The sequence below is a fragment of the Oreochromis niloticus genome, linkage group LG15, assembly GCF_001858045.2.
Source record: "Oreochromis niloticus isolate F11D_XX linkage group LG15, O_niloticus_UMD_NMBU, whole genome shotgun sequence".
Taxonomy (NCBI): domain Eukaryota; kingdom Metazoa; phylum Chordata; class Actinopteri; order Cichliformes; family Cichlidae; genus Oreochromis; species Oreochromis niloticus.
The window spans coordinates 39554466-39571191 of NC_031980.2; the positions used below are offsets into that span (position 1 = coordinate 39554466).

At 43.9% G+C, this 16726-nt stretch overlaps 1 protein-coding gene across 1 annotated transcript in view; it reads right to left on the reverse strand.

Moving 5' to 3' along the window:
* LOC100693372 (cadherin-2) overlaps window positions 1–16146 on the reverse strand; it is a 99843-nt gene extending 83697 nt beyond the window's left edge. The window contains exons 1-2 of the mRNA XM_005457282.4: window positions 15975–16146; window positions 9524–9662 (exon numbers count right to left, since the gene is read on the reverse strand). Of these exons, the coding sequence (XP_005457339.1) occupies window positions 9524–9662; window positions 15975–16010 (175 nt within the window). The 5' untranslated portion in view covers window positions 16011–16146. The remainder of the gene's footprint in view (window positions 1–9523; window positions 9663–15974) is intronic.
* Between the last annotated feature and the right edge of the window lie 580 nt (window positions 16147–16726).

Here is a 16726-nt window from a genome sequence, read left to right on the forward strand (position 1 = left end):
AACAGTCCTCAGTGAACAACGTTCTGTGCAGTGTTTTTGCTTAATGAGCAAACTCCAGTTGCTGATGAAGACCAAGAGAAGCTGTTAAAAGCTACAGAAAAAGAAAATGTAAGAAACCTTGAGCGAGTATTTTGTTTTTTTACTGCTATTTATGAGTAAAATAGATGTAGTGAGCTTTGATTTCCTTTAAGACTGGCACTGCAGTCTGAGGTGTCACCAAACTAATGAAGACACTGAGAACACAACACGGTGACTCTCAGCAGGCAGTCTTTGTGTGTTCGCTGTCACGGCCTCGCTTCGGATGCTTATCATAAAGAATCCTTTGTTTACTTAATACAAAGTGAAATAAATCATAGCAACCTCGAAAATGGGACCAACCCTGAAAGCTAGCTTAGGCACATAGAGCCACATTCACACTAGAAAACAGTCGACAACTGCTTGGCAAACAGCAGTGATGAGCAAACATTAGTCTCCCCACAGTTTGTGAGCGGTTGCTGTGAAATCACCTGCGAGGCCTCAGTCGCTACAGGCAACCATTCTGCTCACAGTCAAAGCAACAACAAGCTACACCCGTCTCTCTCTTTGACAGTTCAGTGCTGCTGCTGCTGTTTCAGCCTGTCCTTTGCTCCAGCAGCCATTCTTCAGACTTTAAAGTTGGCACAGGCCGGTGTGCCAGCATATCCTGTAGGTGTTACACATCTGCGTGTTATTCACCAGAGTTCTTTAGGATTCATCCTTTCTTGTCTGAAACTGCAGACACAGTGTTGATTGGTCCATTCAAAGCTACAGTACGTTTCTCCTCCGTTTAAGCTGCCGGCATCTTCCAATCTCTCCCGCAAACACAGAACATCAAAAAGATTAACAGCATCCTCCCGCTACACTCGGACCGAAGCATCCGCACAACCCCAACTCCAGCGCTCAGAAACACACACAGCGCTGCTTTCACAGCCCCCATCACACACACACACACACACACACACATGCACTCATTAGTCAGATGTGAGGTCAGGCATGCAGCCATCATTTATTTAGCAGAAAATGGCTGTGAGACAGAGATGGAGAGGGAGATGGGAAGGAATCAGGGAACGACAAATGGGAGGACAGGAATTAGTTGAACATGAACAACCACAACTGGAAGAGGACCCGTGGGAGTAGACACACACGTACGCACACAAACACACACATGGGTATCTCTGTGTTTTTGGATTCTCACCATACTAGTCTTCACCATCACACCTGAATGCCTAACGCCAGCTTTCAAAGGACTATGAAGAAAAAACATCCACAACATCCCCATCAGTGGCCTAAACCCCGGATCCTCACATAGATAGTGGTCAAAGTAAACACACACCCACACAGCGCACACATTCCATCCATATCTGTGGAGCTGGGAGTTTCAGTGCCTGGCTTTCGTCAGTCCAACATAGAAACTGTATTATGAGAACCAGACCCAGAATCTGTTCCTCCTCCACATTAACACACACAAAGCATGTTCTAGAGAAAGTGAGCCCGCCTCTGTCTGCACGCTGTGGTTAGTCTGTGGTCCCGAGCTGTCTCTGTTAGACTTTTTAGCATTTTTGTGTGAGTCACGATGAACAGGATCAGAAATGCAGAGTGAAAACAATAATCTGCTGTCTTCAATGTTCCCAAAAACATGCAACTCCAGTAAAAAAAAGCAATGCAAGGAAATCTGTTCATGCACACATTTGTCATGACACAGATGGGGTTTAATCTCAGGGGCAAAGTTCACAAGTAGCCACGGACTCAGATGTCTCTGATGTGTGCGAATCATGTGACCCACGTATATGTCACATATGGAACATCTCCTCTGGGGTTATAACCATAATCCTCTAGTGTTGTTTCTATACGCTGAACACTGTGCGCCATGATAGTTTCAGTGTTCTGTTATTAGAAGATGCCACAATGTAAAGAAGAAAGAAACATTACCCAGACTCTGTTTCAAGTCTTGATTTCCACCTCTCACTACTTTTTAAATATATCCCACCTAATTATAAGTTTGACACTGATACGTAGGCATGAATGAGGTACACAAGGCTTGGGAAGCACACGGGGCATTCGTAAGACTGCAGCCTTTCTGAAAGTCAGAGCAGTAAGGCTTAATAAGGCGGGTCAGGCTCTACAGCAGCAGTGTCCAATCTATTCTCTGTGGCTCAGAAACCTGGATTCTAATGAAAATCCTGCCACAGTCTAAAAAAATATCTCAAATGAGGAACGCTACAGAAAAGACACGAGAGACAGAGTGTGGTGCTCGAGACCAGGACCAAGAACGGACCAGAACCACTTACCAAAGCTTTCAAATGGACATGAAACAGAAACAACAACATGGTGTTGACTGCAGAGCTGAAAGAGCTCTGACACTGGGAGAGAGACAACACTTCACTCATTATAGGTACAGACGGATGAGGACAAAAGACGCGAGTAAACTGTGATGTTTGAGGTGAAAAGAAAGAACGTGCACCGTTTAGTAGAAATGACCTCAGTTCAGTCTGAACACACTTTCACTGCTCTAAGCAGGCAAAGGGAGAAATGTCTGAGTGAGGTTTGTTTGCACACTTTCGTTAACATCTCGGTTCATTTTACACGTGCTGTTAGAAAGTTCAGTGTCTGCACTGCAGTCAAACCTCCATCTACCACAGACACACCCTCACAGGTTCATGCTGGACCTCACACTGCTCTGTCACATTAATAACCTTCTTCAGATTTTAGCAGCTATATGTAACTCAGTGATATGAGAGTCATATAGTCTGTGGATGTGCTCCTCTCAGACTGGTGTGTCAGTGTTTCCTGGCTGCTGGGTTATAATTACAGCCTCGGCATTCCAGTGGTCCAACTTGGACACCGCAGGAAGAAATACACAGATGTGTGTTACACAATATTATAGTAATTACAGTGCACCACTTGTTTCTGTAATATAGCAAAGTAAATATAATTTCATTCACAAGCTTATTGTGTCAGTTATAACAAGAGATCCAGTAAAACCCTGAATCCACTCATCACTATGTTTTTAATGGTCTCCGTTTTCAGTCTCGCTAACATCAGCTGCACACTTCCTTTTTCTCCCAGCAGCACACTAATGTGAAACTGGGCCCACTGCACTTTTACAGTTAAGGACAGCACATCTCTGTGGGAAACTCACAGCTGACTGACAGCACAGCAGCCATCAAGAGGAAACAAAAAAAAAGGTCAAGCCAAGTCAAAACTGAAGATAAGAGAAAGGACGCACTGACACCGACCCTGGGAACTAAATCACACTCTAGTCCTACAGCTGCTTCCAGCACGTCTGCAGGTATAAGCAGGGGAACACTTTACATTTACAAATCTAGTCTTTCCAAGTCAACACTGTCGCTAAACAAATGCATTTTGCTGCTGACACAACGTTGGCTCTTTGCATTTGCACAGACACGATGCAAAGGCAGAGCTCGCCAAGAACCCAGGATGATGTATACGACTGGTCACAGGTTCTAAAGTAAATAGCTGCCAGCCCTGTGACAGACGGGTGACCTTTACAGGTGAACCCCGCCTCATCCTCCACGATAGCTGGGATAGGATCCAGCACACCCACAACTCTGAATGATACAGTTGCACTGAGGGTGTCCAAGTAACAGCATTGTGCACTGATGTAACTAAAACCATCCTCGCTCATATCATTGAGGTTTTAACATTTTAGGTAATTCATCACAGCTCGTTCAAATTATGGTTTTAGTTATATGTTACAAAGTCAGGTGGACACAGAACCTGTTTATTCTTTCAGTAATTAACCCTAACCACCAGCTTTCTCGTCCTTCAGTAGCCGTTGTTTTGTGCCGTGTAACACGCTCTCTTTGCCTTGAAGCTCTGCGATACCATTTGAAGTCTGAATGTCTGAAAATGGTCCATGAACAGCTGCATCAGCTCAGCTGCAGCTCAGGTAAACTTTATTTTGTTTATGGGATTTTGTTCCCTGAGTGCAGCTATTTCTTATTGATGATGATGATGATGATGGAAGAGGACACATTGGTTTTTGCCTCTCTGCTGAGAACATGAATGAAACTCTGATTGGCTGTGACAGAAGTGTCTTTCCTCCTTCCTCGTTGACCCCTGGCAACAACATAACTGACCCCTGCTCCTCATTGGCTGTGACAGAAGCCTCCCACCTCCATGTCAGCAGCCCCCTTTATGCATCTAACAGTTTGACTGTCTGACACAGAAGCTTTTGCACTGAGAGAAGAATAAATGATGTGGAACAAACATACCTACGTCGCACACAAGGGTCAAAATAGCAAATTATATATAAAACACATTAACCTCTTATATGTAAACAGGGACATTTGAATGCAGTGCAGTTCACTATCACACTATATCTGCAACTATAGAAACTTTGTAACATTAGAATTTATGTCGGAACAAGTTAACTGAGCTGCATTCGATTCATGGTGAGTGTTAATATTTAATTCCATTTAAATATGAGTTATGATTAGTTTATTTTTTTACTGAAGGTTTTAGTAAAATATGTAAAAAGGAGAGAAACACAATCCAGGCAGCATTAAAGGGACCGACTGTCTTAATTTACGTCATAAATATATTGTTACAATAGATGGAGGCTCATATTAAGCATGATGAGCTCAGTGTGTGTCTGATATAAACTCTCAGTTTTTTTGTTTCACTTTCTGTTTTTTTCATTTTCTTCTGGTCGTGTATTTGGATGATCAGTGAAAGGAGAATTTCAATGAGGGAGAATATCCTAATATGGTCAAAATCAGGGACACAGTTTAGCACAGAAGCTCCACCCACATGCTGTTCAAATCACATGTTTATAGGGGACAGCCAATCAGAATGAAGTTGGATCATTTTAAACTGTAAATCATGCTAAGCTGCTCTAGTGCAGCCAAGCAAACACGATCGCTCCCCTTTATGAGGAGCAGTGTAACACTTAAAGGCCAGGATGGGCTGAACTACACAGAGTTCAGTACAGAAAGAGGCAGCCTTTATTTTAGCAGACATATTAACGTTTGCCACGATTATCCCTGAAACCAATCCCAGGACTGGCTGAGCAGCACAAAAGACTTTACACCAACTTAATGTTGGCATTACAGGAAAGGCTTTGGAATCATTAAAAACCCGAGTGTCTCACTTTAATTTATCGAGTAATCTTTAGAATGTAAACATAAATCTGTCACTCTGAATCGATTTTCACAACAATAAAGATTTATGCTAATTCTGATGAGGTCATCAGCTGTGGAGTATTTTAAGTCTCCTCATCAAAAAGACCTCCAGCTTTATGATGAGGAACAATTCTGTTACAATAAAAGATGTTATCCACGGTGGGAGTCATGAGTCACAAACTATATGAAAGTGCGACTGACGTAGTGAAGAACACAATAACGTCCACGAGCCCAGCTCAAAACCAAACAGCTCATTTTTAACCCAGAGTGGTCCGAACTGAACGCAACAGAACAATTTAGGTAACAAACAGTACGAGATGTTAGATACAGAAGCAAACACATATAAGATCCCAGTGCTGAGACGTTAACAAGCTCCTTAGAGGAAAAACAATGCCAGGATCAGGAATCCAATGAGAGTGGGATGGAGTCAGAGACAGAGAGAGGGAGCTTTCACTTTAAATCTTGAACGCCATTCCCAAATCCATCTATGAGGGGAGACAGTGATGTATGAGGCAGGAATAAAGTAGGGCAATCCCCTGCATGACAAGAGAAAAGAAGAAGACAGGAAAAGAAAGCAAGAGATGGGAAAGAGGGGGAGGGTGGTGGGAGCTGAATGTGCTTGGTTCTTAGTGGACGGTGGGATGGCGGTTTCCACAGCTGTGGATGGCGGTGCTGACCAGCACCCGCTGTATGAGGCTGTGTCACTGACTGCGACTCACTCCCTTAATAGGAAGGAAGGCAGAAAAAATGGGAAGGTCAAGGCAGCCACTTCACAGGAAGTACTGGACAGTCACTGATCTCATCCTGACTCACACACATGTACAGAGAGCCTGTATGTACATGCAAGCACAGCACAAGGGGGCAATGCAGCTCGCACACACACACACACACACACACACACACACACACACACACACACACACACTCTGACTCACACACTGGTCTGGCAGCAGCTGAATCAACTTTACATGTAACTGCTTATTTTGGGGGGTTTTGTTTCTTTTCCACTGAAATCTGCGCTGCTGTTTCCTGTAAGGAACTAAATGTGTTGTTTTTTCCACCTTGTTATCTGAAACTTGGTTTAGGAAGCACAATTTAATTTTACAAGTCAAACTTTTGCAAAGAAATTAAGAAAGAAAGAAATCTTTTCTCTCTCCCCACACTTTGCCCAGCTTCAGTCAAAGCCATCCTTTGAGGAACATTACAAAGTCAAAATATCTGATTGTAGCTGTCGTTCACTGAGCGGTGGATTGTATTTTGGGGGAAGTCTGTTAGTTAAACCAAAGGCACAGGATCCCGTCGCACTCCCTGCTCCGTGTCTCTGCTTTTAATCTTTACCTCTCACCTCTTTTTCTTTCTAACCTTCCCTCAGACACTTCATTTGTCTGGCTCTTTATTATGTCTCTCGCCTCCATCTCCTCATTAATCATTCAGTCTTCCTCTGCTCCAATTAAATAATTAAAAGCACCCGGAGCCATCACTTTTTATCCAGCAAAGATGCCCTCCACACAGCTCAGTGGTGCCTTTCATCAGCACCACAGCGAAATGCTCCAAATATTGTGACTTTCAGTAATTAAGGGCAGAAAATGTAAAATACTGTTTTTGAAAACAATCAAATGTAAACGCTGCTGTCTTTGGCTGATCACTGACCTCGTGCTCTGATAGGCTGGCACCTTTGTGTCTAACAAACTGGGACAGTAGTGTCAGCTGGTAGCTTTGTCTCTGATATTTAATAATTAATTAAACCTTTCTTCAAATCAGTGACTTAACATTACAAACACAAAACGATCTAATACAGTAATAAGAATAATTATATTCAATAATAACTGTTTGAACACAGGTTGTCACCACTGGGAGACGATCGTCGCCACAACCACAGAGTTTTTTCCAGTCGCCAGGAAGTCAGACCTTAACATGGCAGCAACAGAAGCTCCTCACACACACGGAGCTGTTTGAGAGAATAAATGTAAGACTACACCAGTGCAGTTCAGTCTGTTTGGGTTGCAGCTACCAAAACTAAGACCTGTGTCCAATCTGAGTGTAGAAATATAATTTTAGCAGATAAACCAGGCTGACTACAGATCACTGAGAGAAACTAGCGCAGAGGATTGTTATTATCACACACGCCTGACATGACTAAGAAAAGGCCACTGACCTGTTATAAATATGAGAAGTGAAAAAAGCAATATTACTTGGTGAATCGGGCGCTGACATCATTACAGCGCAGCATATTTATACTTTTATTTCCTCAATTTATTTCTAGATTTCATGTGAAAGAAACACTTTTTCAGGTTTGGAGTTTTTGCTGGAGCACCGACACAGATCTTCATTCATCTCTGGAGCCACCGCTGCATACAAAGTAGCAATTAGTGTTTGTTAGACTGTCTAAAAACACAGCTTCCTGATTTGTCTGCTGACCCCGCCCCCTCACCTGCACATCATCACAGGAGGACACACTGAAATGCGCGCTCTTCTTGTTTCTGCAACAGCTCTGTCGGCTTCACGCGCTCTCGCCTCGTTACACTTCACAGAGCCCGCACATGTCCACCGAAGCACACAAACATGTAATCGAACACTCCCTCACACATTCCCACTCATATACACTCACACATACACATGCACAACCACCTCAAAGCTGTGTTATTGTTGGGCTTTTGCCTGCTGCCTGGCTGCTCTGCTCTGTTTCAGACTGGCTGTAACACAATGGACACTGATTTATTTCTAGCAGAGGAAAGTCTCTCTCTGAGCTGTTTCCTACTTTCACAGCGAGTGCTGCACTGTCCACAGTTTTCTCTCTCAGGCTGAAGAGCATCTCTGCAACACAAAGCCAGATGACACTTTTACATCCCACAGATCAGCTCCTCTCTGAGCTCAGACACCACCCTCATCAGAGCTGAACTATATGTGCCATAAGTCAAACAACACTATTGCACTCAAACACAACTCTTACAGTTCTCACTGCACTGAAATGCTAAATTACAGGCATCATCCTGCATGCATAGAATGAGCAGACCAGCTGCCCGACTGGAGCATTTCTCCCAGTTTCTAAAAAGAGCTTTCATAAAACAGACACAAACATGCGAGCAGAGATCAAGCTCCAGTTTGAATATTGATCGACCTCAAACCCAACAGAACATGATTGAAACCACATCCAAGTAGCTGTAGCATGTTTGTCTTTAATCTTCTGTTAAATTCAGCGCAGCGAGGTTAACATACATAAAATAAACAAAGAGGTTACAGAGTTACTAATGCTCTGTTTGAAAGAAAATACACATATATGCAAAGCAGCTCCATATCACTGGTGGAGGCCACACACAGCACCGTCTCACAGCCCTGCTACTACCCTGTGCTTATTGACCAACCTGCTGCTGATACCCCGGGGCTCAGTCGATACAGATCGCTCCAACTGCTCTGCCACACACAGCACAGATGAGCAGCATGTTCATTTATTCTGCTTGATCAGGCAAACAACACCAGGCTGTGCAACCTATCTTTGTGTATAAACTACAGGTTGACTTATACAGCATGGTTTGAAAGGACTGCAGGTACAACGTGAAAGTGAAAAACAGGTTAAAGAAAATGGAGAGAAAACCTGCCTGAAAGCCAGAAAGTAACATTCAATGAAAGAAAGAACAGTATTTTCTTAACATGTGCTTGTTTCACTCCTCTTGCTGACCCACTGACCATTGCTTTAGCTTTCAGCAGTTGGTTGATAGCAGATTAAATATAACAGATTAAATATTTTTCCCACTATGTGCTATGGGCTCAACTGGCTGAAGTTGCAGCTCATGAGCTCAAGTCTTCCAAAAAATAAAAATCTTTCACTTTCTTGTGTTTACAGCACGGCACGAGGCCGGTGGGGTTTCCAACAGGAGAGCACCAAATCCAAAGTAGCAACAACAACATTTAAACCAACATTTAGCTTAATCTTTTCCTGTGGCTTAAAGCTGGGAACTGTGGGTTTGGGGTGAGATCAGAACTGTGGGGTGAGACCACCACCTCCTCCCAAGACTCTTTCATCCACCAGAAGAAGAAGATCAAAACATTCAGTGATGGTTTTACATTAAAAACATCAACAAAAATCCATTAAATGCTCGAGTCACAGTCGAGTTTCATCACAATGCTGAAAGGCAGATTAAGGCAGACTGGGGCACGCACATCCACCTCAACAGGAGGCCCATATCGGCTCAGTATATCAGTCTAATCCACACTCAGTCTTTGCAAAGGTCAGTCCTCTCCAAGCTCCATTATGGTTCAAATATCAGCAGGACTCTTAAGCAACCCCCACCCAGCACCAGGGGATTAATACTGGAGTTGTCCTGAGTCTGTGTGTGTGTGTGTGTGTGTGTGCGAGCACTGACCGTTGCAGACAGCCTGTCCCTTCGCCAGCTCTGGTTCCATCTCGATGATGTATTCCTCCTGTGTAAACCCCCTCGTGCATGGCAACGACCCCTGCTTGCTTGACAACGATTGCTCGGCCTCTCCACCAACAACCACCACCTAAAGAGGAGGGGGAAAAGAGAATGAAAAGAGCTGTTTGCATTTTCGATTGCATCTTTTTACCCCTTCGACCCGGCAAAAGGATGTTTTTCTACAAAGCATTATCGACCTCATTCAAACCGACCCAGGAGGAAATCACAGCCGTTTTAAAATTACTTCTCTTTTTCATAAATCTCTGGTCATTCATGAAAATGACAGACACCAATTTGTTTCAGAAGAGTTGTTAAGCATGAATATAAGGATAGAAAACAGCAAAGAGAAACATAATTAGCACAGACCAATTATCTCATTTCCCACATTTACTTATTGGGGTTTGTTTTTCCTGTCTTGCGATGGGGAGGCACAGAAGAAGAGCCGTGCGTCAGAGGGAAAATAAACCCAGTGCAGCACCGGCCCAAGCCAAGAGAGCTTTATTAATCACTATGAAGCGCAACAGACAACTGGGTCAATTAATTTTGATGATAATTAGCGTCTAGACTTTTGTCTCTCCTGTTGTTTGAGCGTTGGCCCAATGTGATCCCCCTCCACCTCGTGGCCCACATACACACACATACACACACACACACACACACACACACACTCCCAGTCCTGCACAGAGCAGCAGAAAAGCATCTGTTGTGTGGCTAGTGTGGGTTCTTCTGTGATTAAAGGAATAAAGCCAACACGGTGCTGTGATTCGCTTCCACTTAACCCAAAAACTTTAAACTCTCACATCCTCACTGGGGGGGGGGCGTTTATCTGTTCCCTTATTAGCATAAGTAAGGAGGAAGTACACATGTGTTTCTGATGCTGTGTTTCTGCAGAGTGCAGCGTGGGATTCAGTGGTCACATTAAGAGATCAGGCTGGAAAGAGGCCGTTCCAGGACAGAGGGGCTGATCTCCTTTTTTCCCATTTTTTCCTTATAATTCCCGGTGATCCATTTCCTGCTGGGTGATCACTGTTTGAAAGTTCTGTCCCATCTAACCCGCAAGCACAGACCCTTCAGTCCTCTTTGTTTCTGTGCTGTTGTGGGGGTGGCTGATGTCATGCATGGCTCACCTGAAAGGACTATAAATGAGTCTCTGTGCAATTCAAACAAAATGTGGCCCGTTGCAGTTTGCTTACACAGGAGGCAGGTTGCTCAGTGAGTGGAGGGGAGAACTGTGTACGAATGCTTTTAACTGTCCCAGCATCCACAGCACTGGTGTGGTATCGATATGTCGGGGAGTTGATTTTTTACTTGGCACAAAAGGTAAAAGTCGATACAGTTTATCTGATGCTCCTTTTTCTTCCCGAGAGTTCCCCACAGATGTGTCCTCTCACCACCTTTGTTTTATATACAATTGAGTGATGGAGCCTTTACGGACACATCATGAAGCACACAGATAGTTTTGTCATTGTGTGTCTCTTCAAACGCTGTAAAACTAACCAGGATCCAGTGCTGGGCGACCACGGTCGACATAAATGTGCCTACACCACAGGAATGTCTCTTATTTACAGAGGCAGTGAAACTGTAAATGGACAGAGTGCAACATGTTCAGACGTCCCCACAGGACATGTTAAGTGAATGTAATCAGGGAGGAATCTGATGCAAAAATACTAAATTTCCCTTTTTGGGATTATTTTGGTTGTAAACCAAACACAAGGAGCCCAAACATAGCATGAGATGAAGCATGCCTCTGCTTGACTCTGAATGGATTACCAGAAGGAAAAGGGGGGTGGGGGGTGGGGTAACATACTGTATGCTGCTAAGTGATTTGGATGCACAGCTGCACAGTTTTAGTTCTCAAATATGATTTTAAATTGATGATGCTGTTAATGTAAGAAAGAAACTCTGATGTAAAGACCAGCATTCGTTTCTTTGTTGCCTTGACTCGCTTCCCTTCAAAGAGGCAGTCGGTTGAATGTGCAGCAACACTGAAGCCACAAAGAAGGCCCAATCAGACCCTGCTGATCCTGGTCAGTCCTCTTTCAGTCTGCTGAATCCATCTGGTCACAGATGTAATCCTCCAAGATGCAGGACCAACAGATTTAAGTACTGATTTGTCCCTCCTGCTTTTGGCCTTTTCAGAAACCTGATGGAATGCCATATTTTTTGTGATTATTTTATTTACTGCCTGCAGTGCAACAAAATTGGCTCTTGTGGGTAAAAAAAATCAACTTGACCTTGAATCAACCAATCAGTCTAACAGCAGAAAAGTAATCAGCAACAATTCATCCAAAAATCTAAAACTTTTCCAGTTTTGTAACCGTTTTCATTTTTAAATGAAACATTGTGAAAGCAAACAGCTTCATGTCAGTGTTGGAATCTTAAACTGACGGCTGTTAAATACATAAAGCAATCAATGCATACAGAGAGGAGGCACTCAGATTAATGGCTGAATGCACGCTCAGTAAGAATCCTTATTTAATATCTGACAGATCTGTTGCGTCACGTTGCTTTCGCAGACTTTACTGATTAAGCCCTTCATGTCACAACTCATTGTTTGGGATGCAGCATACAGTGATTACAGCCACAGCAGGTATGTGACAAGGCAGACGAACAGTCAGCACGAGGAGAGGATAGCTTTCTGAAACCACTTTATGTTCTAATGCTGGTGGATGATGCTGTCATTCTGGGAACAGTCATCGAGGGAATGAAAAACTGAGGTAGCTCAGCAAACAGACACGCTGTAGACCTGAAGCTGTTGTCATTACACCCCTCTGAAACCTGCCAGGACCACCGCCCACCTGACCTCTTTATCAGAGTCAAGGATGTAATCAGTGAATGCAACTCAGGATGATCTGCTGATGATGGCAGGTAATCTCACCTGGAACAGATTATATTATCATTGACAGAAATATTATGATCAAAAGGAGAGAAAAAGGAATCAGGACATGCTGAACGGTCTTTTCTAATTGGAGCTGACGCTGAAGATCATTTAAGAAGAGAGCGCTCCATCAGTGAGACGAGTGTTTAAGCAATTAACAACCTGACTGATAATCTGGGCCAATACTCAGCATTTTTCACCGTTATCTGCATTAGCTTTGTTTCTGAACCTCTCTGTCCACAGTCACCACTCTGCCGCGATAAATCTCCACTGAAGGCTGTCTGTGCCACAGAAACATATTTCCAGATGACACCATCAATTTTATGTAACAGAGGGCCGGAGCCCAACTCTGCATTTTGTTTTGGCTGCCGCCATGTTGGTTTTTCGACGCCAGCAGTGGCCATATTTATATAACCGGGTGGAGTGCTAATGTATCGGGCTATGCTAGCTTCATTAGCGAGCTGCATCCACCATAAACTGCACGGGTCCAATGTTCAGGCGCAGATGCCCGCTGACCAGTGCCGAGCAACAGACTAATACAATAATATAATCAGAGAGCAGCACAAACCTCTGGGCCGGCCGTGCCACACGCCGAGCAACATTATTTTACAAATAATAATTAAAAAACTGCCAGCGAGCACTAACAAAGCAGAAAAGCAGTGATGACCAGACTGAAGGAAACCAAAGTACGTGTCAGCACACCGTTCAGTCAAAGAAGCCACGCCCACAACTTTAAGTCTTTCCAAGTATAAGAGAAATAATCCAACCACTGCTTATTTATTATACAAAAGAAAATTCATTTTTAAAACCAAAAGTTCTTTTGTACCAGCTGTGCTCATTTTGGCAGCCTTAAACTGTCCAGTTTAACTTGGAGCTCTGCAGGGACTCACTCACTTTGGAGCCTGCCCCAAGTGGCCACTTAAGGAACTCCAGACTTTGGCGCCTTCAAATCTGACAAATACATATGATCAAAACTGTAAAGCTCTGGATATTTCACATATCTGTTTTTGGTCTCCTCTGATTCCTTATAGTCTGTTTTGCCCCCCCACACTCGGCAGGTCGCTCCTAAACAATGACACCTCGTGTCTCAATGAGATTTACTGTATAAATAAAGGTGAAATACAAAAATAGAGTCCAACACTGACAGATGTGGCTTATTTTCACTAACTGCTCGTTAGTGGAGTTTATTATCAGCCTTCTTGTTTATTTGATAAAATATCAGAAATAAACTAAATGCCTGCAAGAGGCTCAGATTTATTGTCAGCTGACTGACTCACAGCGTGCTGTGGAAACCCAGCTACTCCAACTAAACGCTGCACCCACTGATTTCTGGGAAAGAGGACTAATCATCCACTGCTGAAAAGCCGCATCTCCTTAACACCTGACATTACTCACTCACTATTTCAGCAGCTAAAATATATCAAAGGTAACATTTCCATACAATAAACAGATGCTGCATATTTGACTTTTTTCCTCTACCCATCTTTAAGCCTAACATTGGGATGCACTTTCCACCCAAAAGCATCACTCGGCACTGCTGTCAGTGAGTCAGCTTCTCGTGCACATCTGAGCACAAACCTGTTCATGTAAACACAGCTGGTGCAAAAGATACACCTCTGATTAAAGATGAATCGCTCCGGTGCGTTGTTATCCTCGGTGGATGCAGAAAGTCTCACACGTCCAGTCCTTCCCCTCGTTTGTTTGTCCATTATGAGCCTATTTATATATTTAAATATGAAGCTCGCCATCACTTCAAAGTTCTCAGTGAGTCAAGCGTTTAAAGCTTTGCCTGCAGCAAAATTAATCTGCGTCATTATAATCACAAAGCACAGGATTCACAAATGACAATAATTTAGCAGAGCCCCCCTCAGGAGGAAAGGTCAGCACACAGAGCGGCATTATCACAAGGATGGATAGCATTTGTGACACCACAGATAAAATCAAACCCTAATCAACTTGCAAACATTTCTTCCTCCTGGTGTAACTAAAGGCTGCGGGGAACAGGGGGCTCATTATCTCCACAAACTGAGATGATGTTCTGCCTAATGCTGTTAACTGTTTTATCTACAAATAACTGCATTATCTACAAGCCCGTTAACCCTCTACAGTGAGGTATCACTGAATCATTAACCCTATCATCAGCAGCACCTTCAGGTACATGATCAAAGCCTTGATAACAGCTACAAATTGTACCTACTAGGTAACAAAGGCAGACCAATCAAAGGCTTGTAGAGGATTGGAGGTAAGCCCCGGAGAGTGCTGACCTTGCTTTTTTGAGAGAGAGGCATTGGTGATGGGCTTATTTTAGAACCCGACCTTTGACCCTTTGGCACAGCACTGTCTTCTTTATTGATTTTTTCCCACACAGAAAGGATCGCCTTGTCTTTTTTTGCCTTCATTAAATCTTGCTGAAGGTGCATTTGTGTGCTTCTTTCAGCCCACATGGAGCCTCGCCTGTGGCAGAGCTTTGCTGCTTTAATACAAATGATCCATAACATTTTCAAAGCATGTCACAGTTTAAAAAAAATCTTCCACGCTTATACTTTTATTTTTCTGAGTATATTAAATAAAAATCACAGATTTTTCAGGGTCGCAGCTGAAATGGATGGAAAATGTCATTACGCGTAAAACAAAGGACAGCCTGGTCAGCAGCAATACAACACTGTATACACATATACTGGTGTGGTGCTTTAAAAAGTTAAGCTTGATACTGAATCACAGGACTGTGGATGGTCCACGGACTCCTGCTGTAACTCTGGACATCGGCTCAATGTTCCCACAGGCCAAGTGACAGCACAGAAACAGCATTAAAGGTTAGCATGACTGCGCCTCAGGATGCACACGGAACACAACACAGGGCGAGAGCACAGGCGTGGATACAGCCTGCACTGTGAACCGAGCCACGGCTCAGACACGACTCTGGCTCCAGCGTTATGTCTGGGCGTGAGAGGACAAATCAAACTGCCATCTTTTTTTTTAATGGAGAACGGCGCTATGTGACACAGATCCGGTCAGACTAAACTGGATTACAGCTGAATAAAAGTAACGCCTGGTATTCGGGCAGAAAGGCAAACACGGGTGTCACAATGAGCAGCAAGAACAGGGCGATGGACAGCCGCCTGTCACCGAGGATGCAGGGACGGATGATAAAGAGGCTCCTGACTCGGGAGTCTTCACACCAGCAGCATCGAGCTGAAACCCGCAGCTTTCACCGACACACGGACCGTTACGCAGCGAGTGCGTCGCGCCTGTGATAAAGCAGCAGGACCGGGATCAGCAACGTTTTCCTCCCAGCAGGCTGAGTGAATATAAGCGGCTCTTTGGTGAGAACAGCACTGATGACATGAGTACAAACGACGCGGATGGGAACTGTTTTGTAGTTCAACTGTATTGTCCTCCCATCTGCGCAGAGCGCTCCTCTCTGTCTCCTCTAACCAGCATCACTCTGCTCTGCTGCGGCGAAAATCCCACCGCAGTTCGTTCGCGGGGAAAAAAAAGAAAAGAAAAAGAAGAAATATTTACCTGCACCGCCGCCATCAGCATCCAAACACGAAGCATTCTGTTCTCGTAAAATTCTCCTTCCAAAACAGGTAGATGGTTTTTTCAGTTCCCGGTAAAACCCGGCGTCATGAGGAGTCTTCCTCCTTCCCCCAGCCCTTCTCTGTGTCTGTCTGCTGTACCCGGCTCAGTGGCACTACAGCCTGCCTGGGACTGGCTCTGGGCCGGCCCCTCTGCGCCTCGGTGTCGCCCTCTAACGGACAAAAGGTGCACTCGGGTTAAGGATGTTCAGTGGCTGGTGTCAGAACAAATATGGAGCCAGAGGAACAGTTCCATTTCTTTTTAACTCATAACTTGGAGAACAGAATCTGAGAACAAAGGCACCTCTCGCTAATATTACAAAAATGTGCAGTTTGCGCTACACTAGAAGAGCACAGCTTTGATGGTCTGTAAAGGTGATCCATCCTGTTTTTAAATATTTGTAATATTTGTGTCATTAAAAACCTTTTATAGCCTTTTGTGATCGATTCTTCTTTTAAACTTCCAGGACTGAAAAATGAAGATAATGAAGGGCCAGAAACTGCAGTTCCTCTCGTGGCCACAGCTTCACAGCACTAACAAGCTTTTAATGAAAGTTTCCTCTTTTACAGGAGCTCTGTCTGTGCGAAGCTGCAGCCGGCACGGCCTGTTACATGTGTCCTCATTGTTTGTGCTCTTATTGCATTTTGTAGCATTTTTAATGAAACAAGCAGACAAACAGTTTGTTGTTTAAGCAT